General features: G+C 41.6%; 1 protein-coding gene across 1 annotated transcript; it reads right to left on the reverse strand.

The window, feature by feature from the left end:
• ATPAF1 (ATP synthase mitochondrial F1 complex assembly factor 1) lies at positions 1-11204 on the reverse strand. The gene is made up of 9 exons (XM_068406739.1): positions 11004-11204; positions 10538-10646; positions 9917-9967; positions 9143-9205; positions 7678-7728; positions 5852-5899; positions 3716-3811; positions 3029-3136; positions 1-2102 (listed from the first exon to the last, which is right to left on the reverse strand). The coding sequence occupies exons 1-9, from the start codon at positions 11192-11194 to the stop codon at positions 1908-1910; spliced, it is 912 nt and encodes a 303-aa protein (XP_068262840.1). The 5' UTR covers positions 11195-11204; the 3' UTR covers positions 1-1907.
• Between the last annotated feature and the right edge of the window lie 57 nt (positions 11205-11261).

Consider the following 11261-nt stretch of genomic DNA (forward strand, 5'->3'; position numbering starts at 1 on the left):
TAGAAGTAGAAAGGCTCTTTAATAAAAGTGATTTGCTGTTCAGATTATAACAGCCTCATCCACATCTCCTCCGATTATCCCCCTGCTATGCAGGCTGCTATGCACACACTCACAGACCCAACGCAATCAGAAACAAAAAGAATACATTACCAGGGAGCAAGACCATCTTCTCGTAGCAGAGCCCAGGAGAAGATGTGCCTCTTCTAGATACATCTTACAATTCACTGAATGGACAGGAGTTCTCACCCAATGTATACGAGTTGCTGCTAAAATAGACCCAACAATAAAACCTTACTATCTACCTTTAGTGCTTAGCTGAACAATGTTCATGTCCAAAGAAAGGGCTGAGAAAGTATGGAGGGACAGTGAGCATTACAGCAAAAGGGGCCAACAATGACACTAGCAAACAGATTGTGTAAGAGCCCTTTATAACTAATCAAACCTCCGTATCAGGTCATGGTTAAGGGTAGCACAGAAAATCTGTTACTAGCCCTGCCCAAAAAATTAGTCTTCCTCTGACTGACAAGCTGCCTTTCCTTCTTGCCTCCATTTCTTTGGCAAAGGAGGGAATGCTTTCCAGCTTCAGCAGGCTGATGGGAAGATGCAATGTGGTCTGGACATAATGGATAATTAGTGCTAAGGGCAAATGAGTGCCAGAGATTTGATGGGGATATGGGAAATATTTCAGCATTGCTCCTGGGAAGCTCCTGGCTGGCCTCTGTCTACCCACGCAGCAGCGGTATGCTGGTAATCCACGCACAGCCTGCGTATCACTTTGCACTGCTCCTGTATGCCCTTGTCCACAGATGCACTGGCTGCCTCTGCTGGGAATGAAAACAAGAGAAGCTCAAAGCACAAACGCTTTGGGATTCTTTTGTTGAAGGCAGGTTTGAAAAATGAAACCATCTGTAGTCCTTAAAAGCCAGATTCTTACCAACACCACCATGTTAAAGCTGCTGTGCAGATTCACACCAATGCATTTTTTCATGCATTGTCACTTAGCAGTTGAGAAACCAGTTGGTGCCTCTGGCTCAGTGACTACGCAATTCCATCTTGCTTTTATTGGAGATAGCGGCTTTCCTGAAATGGGAACAAGAGCTCTTTTTGTCCCTCCAAATACCATTTGTAGATTTACCTGACTAGCAGCCAGTCTGAGAAAAAATAATTCTATAAAGCATGCAATAATTCCCCTACACTATTCAAAAATGTACAAAAATAAAACGTTTATAATATCCTACTCCTCAAGAAAAACATCTCTAAGACAAAAACACAGCAGCAGGATAAAATTAATATATCAATTAGGAAGCACAACATTTCCAGAACAAATCTAGTCACTCTATTTTTTAATCCTGAGAAAAACACAGGCCACACCATACATCTGTGTAAGGAACCTCACACACAAAGTAACAAAGAGGGGTCTGTTTTAGAGCATCGGTCCTGTTGTCTTTTCTTGATGGACAAGCCTGTATAAATTTCACACAGATCAAAAATCATTGGACCATGCAATTATAATGGCAGAGGGCATTCAAAATGCATTTACTGAAAAGAAACATTAACTTTTATCTGTCTCCTGGTGTCAATATAGTCCATTACATTGCTCCCCTTCTGTCCCTTCATTTCAGATCTCAAAAATACAGCATGCAGCAGGAAGTTGCAGGATGGGAAAATGGCTCATTCTGAAGTTACACTGAAGTACAGGGCTCCATTTTGGCAATTAGTTATTGTTGTTCAAATGGCCCAAGTCCTCCTCTGGCATCAGTGCCAGACAGCCTTGTCTATCACACTCCCAGGATGTCTCCAGATCCTTTCTGTAGCCAAACTAAAGTCATAAAACAAAAAGAGACAGGCCCACCCCATCTAGGAAATCCCCTGCCTGCTGCTGGCTCACTTCACCCCCAGGTCAGGCTCTACGACTTGTCAGAAACCTGACCAGGTCTCAGTTCTCTTCCAAGTCCGCTTTGCTCAAGCTCTGCTATAACTGACATATATTTAAATTCACTAGATCTGTGGTTGAAGGTCTCCACTAATTTGTAGGTCTCGGAACGATCCGTCGCATAGAAAAGCTGCACCTGATTCGCCAAGCACTGTGCTTCATGGACCACCTGCAAGTTAAAACAAAGAATGTGTTACCATCAGGTTTCATTGTATTTGAGTATCCCGCTGAAGAAGACTCTCCAGCAGCTGAAAGGCCGCAGCCCTACTCATTGCATGACTCAATTCCAAGTCACCTTCGTTTAGCAAATCTCTTAAGAAACCACCTCTTCTCTTGGTTCCTGACCTACTTACACACTTCAGCACCACGCCTTTAAACTACTCTCCTGCTGAGCATATACCTCAGAGGTCAAAGATGTCTTTCATGATCCCTGCAGACTCTAAGGCACTGAAGATGCACCAAAATCTCACCTCTCCCTTCTTATGGTTGACCTATTTGCAAAAATCGATTGTTTACTCTGAGATACAACAGGGCAAATGCATTACCAATGACTCCACTGCACATCGTTTCAGAACTGGTATAAGTAGGTCAGGTAGAGGTGGGATGCTTTCGCTATCTTGTTCCACCAGTACAATCCCTAGTGCTGTCAGTCCTAGCACTGTACTATTACAGATATGCGAGTAACAGTACACCCACACATAGGGAAAAGAGCAAAGGCACACAGACACCTAACACAAAGCCCTGGAGGTCTCCTGATTTGACAAGTTGTTGGCAGGCAGCAACAGCTTTCATTGAAATTTGCTTCCATTAATAAGAAAACCAGAAGCATTTCTGTTTTTTAGAACAATAAAATATAATACCCAAAGTAAGAAAAAAAAAAAAAGAATGCATGAGCTGAAATCACCAGATAGGCAAAGACTGTGAATTTCCTTCTAGCTTTCCCTAGTATGAAGTAGATTATGTTTAAGAAATCTAATAAGACCACTCTTTGGGAAAGGGTCTTTTAAAGACTTCACTTTAACTTGGTTTTAATTCAAAACTGTAGGAGGAATTGCAGCATAAAATGAAGGAAGCCAAGGAGCAGATTTCTCTTACCAAGAACTTGGAGTCCATTTCTGCTGTCATTAGTACAATCCCTTTTTCCTTCTGCAGCTCAGGATAATGGTACAAGACCAACTGGCTTGGAGCAGTTTCACCTTGGGTCTGAAGGAGATAAAGAAACCCATCCCATAAAGAACTTCAGCTCTATTGCAGATTTGGAGGCTTCATTACAAAACTTTGAGTATTAACTGCTATGGAGACCGTCATTTTTCAGGGCTTAAGGGTCAGTCCTAATTAAAAGTTCATTATTCCTGGTATTTACATAAAACAAGGGATTTGCAGAGTTAGGTTGGGGTTTTTTTCTTTACTAAAGACCATTTTGCATTTAGAAGAACCCACAATTTCCAGAAAGATATTTCAACTCATAGCATCTACTGGTATTTTAAGTAGCTTGCACAAACAGTTCTAAAAAGTTTGTCTCTTGCTTCTATTTTGAGACTATTTTACTTCTACCTAATTCTCCTTTAGATTAGAGAGACACTTAATACCCATAAATTTACTAATTTACCCGTTATTAATTTACTAGTTTACCCATAATTAATGGCAGTTTTTCCCTGGTAATTCTTTTCAAGTTAAGCTAGACAACCTGTTCATTAAACTGATTTACCAAATATTATATATTGTAATATGCTGACTTCTGGATCCTGAGCCATTTTCGGACTTTTTATTTCAACTACTCACCTGAATGTTTATTAGCGAAGTGAAGTGCAATTCTGTTCCTGACCACTGCCCCACGAAGAATTCATAGCCTTCTTTTCTTGGCAGAGCATATAGAAACTGCAGAGAAGTGATAAAAAGTAATTCTCCCTTTCATAAAACAAAATGATGCCTGTGTCATACTGGTCTCCAGCCTAAATTCTTTAGCGAGAGAACCACAACAGAAAAAGGGGGTTTCTTTGCTCCACCAAGAGTGATAGGACAGCAGGGACCAGACTTCAAAACCAACAATAAATGAGCATTAACCTTATCAGTATTATTTCATAAGCAAATATGTTAGCACATATTTTTATCAGTATTACGAGAGACAGACAGAGGAAAGGACAGGACAGTGGAGAACATTCAGACTCTCATCTTTTTGTTCACTTCTAGAAAATGAACAGCAGAAATAGTCAAATATAAGAAGCCTTCAGAGTTTTTAATCTTGTAATTCACCAACTGTTCCAGAACAGGCAGCAAGCATTTTCTCTCTACAGAGTTACGGTCTACACGGCTCCACAGCTAGGGACTTGCTCATGTTCCCACACCAAGGGAAAGGACAACATGGGAGCAGAAAAACAAGCAAGACGCCTGACTAAATGCCAATGCACTGTACAGAAATGCACCTAAAGCTATAAATAACTTTCCAAGCTCCGAGTAGCTCAGGAAGCCAGATATATTTGATCTTGTTCTTGGCAAGTGAAACATACAAAACCAAGCCATCAATTCAGTAGTCTCCCATTCAGATCTACAAAAGCACTCCTCTCAATGCAGCAAAGTCTAGCTACTTGGCTGTCATAAAGGAGTGAAGCATTTCATTTCTGTCTCCGGACAGTGAAATTAGCACAAAGTCCACGCTTCAGCACGCACATTACTTTCAACAGAAAACAATACTAATCCAGCAGCACGTGGTACAAAACTGCAGAGAGGTGTCCTTTATCTTCTTAGCTGTTCTCGTCTTTTGCAGTTTAACTTCTTCAAAGCAACAACCTGCTCACTCACACAGGAATCTTCTAACTGAAGCTTACATGATACTCACCAACCCACAGGAGAAACAGCGAACCCAAATCTTGGGAATCCACTCATCGCTGAAATATCCATGTTAAGCATTCTCAGTGTTTTATGCTTTGCCGTGCTGGCATACACCTGACACAACCCACAGAGTATTTACTCTGTACCTGTAATAAAGGGTTTGACTACACCCAGTTCCCCCTTCCTCCCCATCACAGCTGTTGAATTACAATGCTGTGCAACAGAACTTATACTACTCAATTTTGCAGTGCATGCCATACAGTCTTTTTTGACAACTCACACTCCCCTAGAGACAGAGATGCATTACTTACACAACATAGTGCCTGCCCAGTATGGCTTCCAGGCAAACAGCTCATATCAGCTTATCAGTGTTTACCTACCACAGATCACCCGCGTGGCAAGGCAAGCGTGGCTATGCAGATTTACGATCAGCAAAAGCAGGCTAATAGATGACAAGGCTCAGCCCATTCTGTGGACAGAACCCCAATATATTGCTTTCTTGCCTTTTTCCCTTTCAGATACTCCTGCCTATCTTCACTGCCAGTAAACAAATATAAAAAGAAAGGGGAGCAACTCACACCAACCATAAGACAAGAGAATTCACTTTCTCCATGCACATGCAACATAATGCCACGGTGACACACAGCTATAGCTAACAATTCCTCCAGGTGAAAGCACGGATGCTTTAAGCAATAAGGAAAGATATGCAGGAACATCAACGAAGCTGGCCTATGAGGCCTGGCTCGTCACAACACTGCACGGAAGAGAGTTAACCACAAAACATCAATTAATGGAAACCGGAGCCGTGCAGCTAAATCCATTCCCTGGCAGATTCTGTGCTCTCGTTTCTGCACCCTACATGTCTTATATCTAGATATCTGATACGTAGATCAAATCGTTTAATACATTTGAATAACCATTGCTTTTACCTGAACACTAAGACAAATATTTGAACGCCTGGATTTTACTAATCAAGCTGATACAATGAGTCTGAACACAGGAAGGTCAGAAGTTTATGAATGAGGCTTTAGAGAGGAGAAATGCATTACAGCTACACATCCATGCATTGCGAGTCTCTGCCATACATACCGATGGACATTGCTGGGCTCTCTTCCATATTAAATCAAACTTCTCTGCCTTTGGGGAAGGAGAACGAGAAATTAAACTTTCATAACACAAACATGGATGCACAGTTATTCAGAATCATCTCATTAACGTCTACAGGGTACAGCTTCCATCTACAGAAGATCTCACTGCGGGAATGGCTAACAATGAGTGAGTGGAAAATTGTATTTAGTTCTTAGTTATCTCAATGTCATTGGTACCTCATTTTAACAATGCTGTCTCTAAGATGCAGCAGCAAACTCCTTGGATCCAAAGCCTTATTGCTTGGAGGTGGGGCCTCACACTTTAGGCTTACATTATGTCCTTTTTCAGTAATAGCTCCACTGCATCATGTGGTGCCAACAGTTGAGCAAGACGACATATCCCTGGCCCCAAATTGTGGATTTTACATCATAGTCATCTATTCTTCAGTATTAAAATGCAGCCTAGATATTACCCAAATAACATACCTATTGCTTAGGTTTATATTAAAACCACAAATATATTTGGTCATCCCTGATGAAACCTGGCAACTTCATTCACATGTCCTCTGTGTTCCCCCAAATCTTTTGCCTGCTCTTCTCTTCCCAGCACCATATATTAATACCTACTCTAAGGTGTTCAGGAAAGAAAACATATGCCATTCATCAACATGAAATTCCTCCATGTGTGCTTTTGAGTACCCAAGAATTACACGAGGCGTTTCTTCCAGCCAACAAAAAGCTTCTGGCAATGGTTTTCCCCCCGATGACACGATGAACTACTTCCCAGTGTGCCTAGGATCTGGCTTGCATTAAAGCCTTAAAAGCTTCCAAAACTCCTCTAAAACAGTGCACCAAAGAACATTGCCAGCCCCACTAATGAAAGACCTACACCATCTTAACTGGAGTCCCTGGCTTTGGCCCTCTGCTACACTAAATGTACAATTCAAACTATTTTCACAGCATTCACATGTTGGGAAAACCAAAACATGAAGCTGCTTGACTTCAAATCCCACGTTGCCATTTTCAGAGCATACATTTAGAACACAGCCTCCCACCAACTTCAGTTGCAGCTCAGAGGGCCAAGTACAATTGCAAATCAGACCCCAGATCTAAATGAGGTTTCAAGAACTCAAGGAACACACAGTTCGTGCCAAGCTGTGAAAAGACAGATTTAAGAGATCATGATCACATAGAGACTCTAAAGCAAAGAATGAAAAGAAATCCCAAAAGCGAAAAACACTCCTTCAGCCTAACGCAGATGAACAAGAATTAACATCTGGTAAAGTTATCAGGAATAAGAAATATGATTTTATCACAGGAAGCACCATGCAATCTCAATGAAAGACAGTGCTGCCAATAATTTTAAATGTATGAAAGTAAGTCATAAGTGATTCACCACGTGCAAGTTATTAGCCAAGTGCTCTAGTACTGCCATATTAAACTTGAGTTTGCTGTCCGTGCTGCTGGGAAAAGGGGAAGAAATGAGTGACTCTGAGAAAAAATGATGTGAAAATAAAAACGCTACCTTAATAGATACTAGGGCCCTGCAAAGAGTATTGGATACTTATAATAAAAAATGCCTGGAAATTCAAGCCAGGTGTGCAGAAAAAGGGACTAGCTTTATTGAGACTGATGTAAGTGAGGAAAAAAAGGGATATGCATTTTTGGAAACAAAAGCCTTTATCTGGAGCAGTAAGATCACTCAATCCGGAAAGAAAGTTTGTTCTTGAAACCTCATTTTCCTTCAATGATCACTTTTAAAAGCAACAGAATCACAGTTAGAAAGAAAAGCTTTGCACACTACGTAACTACAGAGGAACTACTTACAGGAATAACAGCATAAACAGTATCTTTTGCAGCAAAATACTGATTCCAAATCTGTAGGAAACAAAGGAGATGGGATACAGTTAAAACCAAGCATCTAGCAGTAATATTAAATGCTTTAAAAAGAATTCCATTTGTCAACTAACCTTTGTAAGCACTTTGAGAAGTCATTTTTCAATCAAGCCTGACTGACTTTCCCGCTAATGCAATACACTTCTCCTAAGGTTCCAGAGTACTTGTACCAAATGACAGATTTCAACTAGATAACACAAATAAGCAGTGGGCTCAGAGGTGGCTCAAGATTTACTAGCCATCAGAAACGCTTCTTACATTTTTCCCAACAATCACGCTAATGATTTCTGGAGGGTTTGAGTTTTTGGGTTTTTTTTTTCAATAAAGAACATACAAAAACATTTTCAACAGAAGCCAAGACTTTGCATAATGCTCCTCAGTGTTCACAATCCTTTTCTTCACCACAGCAGGGTGGCAATACCTACATAAAAGCTCACAGTCCTTAATAAATGGACGAGTTCAGGCAAAAGCCCTGAGTTCAGGACTTTTTCAGTTGCTCTTCCCCAATCCTACGTAACTAGTGAGAATTGTCAGTAAAATGTTTAATCGATGAAACAGAAATAGAGGAACTTGAAGGAAACTCATGAGTTATCAAATCCATTCGCTGCTGTAACTGGTTGCACACCATTCTCTGCAGAGCACATAACCACTTCTATAATGTTCTTGAGCTACTGGTAAAACAGCTAGGTTTCTGCTCTCTACATTGTGCCAGAAGGCTCCTTCATATGGTGCTGCTCCCCTGAGATGATCATGCCTACACTTTCTTGGCATACAGTCTGATAAGGAAAAAGAAAATACCAGATCCAACTCAAGTTACATCAAAAATGCACAACAGATGTGACTTATAACTAGATAAAAGGGAATACAGTGCCAAGCCAAGCAGATATTAGGGAGAATAACTTGATTCACACTGTTCTTCAAACAGACCCACGCACCTCCTTCTTACCCTAATCAATTTCAGTACGAGTACACAGGCTCTGGAATGACAGATAATGCAAACAAAGGTGCACGGTGGCAAAAGCTTTGTTTTCATTCCTGTAAAACAGATGTAGCATAATCCATATGCACTACTGCTAGGATTTCCCTTTACCTGGCTTCAAACCTGACAGGAGTTTGCTAATGCCAATTCAACTGCTACACACTAAATGGCAACAGTAACAATTACAGTAGAGACAGTTTTTGAGTGATCAAGTCCAGATGTATTATTTATCAAGTTTTATCTCTATACGGAGAAAGTTTTATCTTCTACTATTGATATGCATGTGAAAGTGCTTTTTCTAAATATACATCCATAGCCATGTTTTATTTTTCAGTCTAAGTAAGACTTCCATCCTCACATGTAGATTACTATTAAGCACAGATGTGGAGCAAACTTTATTCCATTTAAATCCATCACCTGTTTTATCTCCTCCGCTGATTTTTCTTTCACCATCTCAACATTAAGGATTGAATCAAGCGTCTGCAAGAGAAAGCATAAGGAATTTGGCATAATGACAGTTCTCCGATTCAAGTGAGAATCCAGAATGAATGGATGCAATTACAGAGAACAAAATCAAGCTAGAGGAACTTAATTCAATTTACAGTGTGACTTAGTCCTCTTAATTGCCAAAGGAACTAGTAAATCATACGCAGTTACACAGAGACGTGGATTCACACACTGAGGCAGAACAGAAGAGATTCTGTCAGGACACAGAACACACTTTGCCCCAGTTGTGCAGATCTCTGCCGGAGCTGCAGCCTTTCGCCTTCAGCCCTCTCGGACACATGCTCTGTTGGCAGATTTACACAGAAAGTTTGCCAAAATACCAGCATGTGAAAGAGAATAAAACCATTCTCTTGTCCCTCTGCTGGCTGATCTTTGGGAACACATTTACATGCTGCAAAGGCAGCTTAACCCTTTCCATTTATTACTGCAAGCATTCAGTACAGATCCCGTAACTAGCTGGAACTTCCAGGGTGTCAGAGAGAAAGGACAGGATAATAAAAACCCAGAGTGCTGGGAGTTTTAAGATTGAATATGATCCAATAGTAAATTAAAATCTTACACTCAAGTGCAGCATAAGGAACATTAGTTTTATGTCAGGAAGCTCTTGACTGAAGCACTGATGGTAGTAATACAAGTTCATTTGCCAGCATGTTCTCTCCTAACATTCAGGTTCATCTCCCTTACCTTATCCTTTGTGAATCCTCCCTTTGATGTCTTTGTGCCCAAGCCTTCTCCCTAGAAGAAAACATTCTCCTTTAGTTTTTATAACTGATGCTTTAATACCATTTATTTGCATTCCCTGCCATGCATAACATGCCTGCTGACAATGATCTCCTGACTAGGACCTCAAGCTTAACGTACTTGAAGATCGCTGCAGTGGCATTTTTAATAAAATAAATGATTGATTAGGAGAAGTAAATAAGAAGATGATAACTGAATACGAATTATGAATTTCAAGGCCAGAAAGGATTAGTTAAATGTAAACTGTTATGCATTTTGGATCCGATATTATTGAACAGTTTTCTTGCATTCACTAAAAAATGGTAAGTGCAAGATCATGTCACTCCATCTGGCCAAATTACTCGGGAACTAATAAAACACTTAAGGCCTCAAGCACAGAATTTACAGTCTGAAAAACGGCAAAATACTACACTGGAATACAGAACAATACTTCTAGCCACCAGAGAGTGAAATTCTGGGGCTCCTTACTAACAGGAACACTGTATGTTTGTAGCATTATGCTGGTCCTATACAAATGAAATTATAGCTTTAATATATGTGAATTACAAAGAAAATTGGCCTTGCCTTTTCCTCCATGCACCTGATAAACTCTCCTTGACTGGAATATCCCACGGGCTGCTTTTTCACTTCATTTCTTTTTTCCATACGAGATTCAAACACATCTGGACTAGATCTGAATTGGAAAAGGGACTATTAACAGTACTGGGTGATTAACATCATTTGGGCCTTTTAAATTGTTTACTGTGCTACCGATTCATGTTCTTAACTTACAATTTTAATTTCTTGTTAGTAAAACTTTCTCTTATCAGGCTGATCACGTCGGGAGGCGACTCATTGACTTGGTGCCGACTACATGTGTATTACAAGGCCCAAACGAATTATTTTCCTCCTAAGGGCGCAAAGCTAAAACCGACCTCCCTCCTCCCAAGAACCCCAGCTCCCCCAGCACCCCCCCTCCCCCAAAAGCAGCGCACACACCCCCACACCCGCTGCCCCCTTCCTTCCCCTCCGGGCCCGGCCCCCCCCGCACCTCCGCAGCTCCTGGATCTTGTGTCGGTACTTCCCGTAGAAGGGGTTTTCCTCCAGCGCCGCCTCTCCCGGCCCCGGCCCCGGCCCCGTGAGCCCCCGGCACGGCGGGGCCAGCAGCCCCAGCGGGCGGAGCGCGGCTCGGCTCCGCAGGGCCGCCCCCAGCCCCCAGGCCTGCAGCACCGGGCCCGCCATGACGCGCGGTCCGGCGCGGTCCGTCCGCCGCAGCGCTCCGCCCGCCGCGCCGCCCCGCCCCGCCGTT

This window comes from Nyctibius grandis, chromosome 8 (assembly GCF_013368605.1).
Source record: "Nyctibius grandis isolate bNycGra1 chromosome 8, bNycGra1.pri, whole genome shotgun sequence".
Lineage (NCBI taxonomy): Eukaryota > Metazoa > Chordata > Aves > Nyctibiiformes > Nyctibiidae > Nyctibius > Nyctibius grandis.

What these genes read in the sequence shown, in the direction of transcription:
- ATPAF1 (XM_068406739.1), bottom strand. Translation starts at nt 11,194, where the DNA reads ATGGCGGGCCCGGTGCTGCAGGCCTGGGGGCTGGGGGCGGCCCTGCGG. An exon ending in TCAGGTGCATGGAGGAAAAG is followed by an intron (nt 9,968 to 10,537) that starts GCAAGGCCAATT and finishes GTTTTCTTCTAG; the next exon opens with GGAGAAGGCTTGGGCACAAA. An exon ending in CTGTTTATGCTGTTATTCCT is followed by an intron (nt 5,900 to 7,677) that starts GTAAGTAGTTCC and finishes CCTTCCCCAAAG; the next exon opens with GCAGAGAAGTTTGATTTAAT.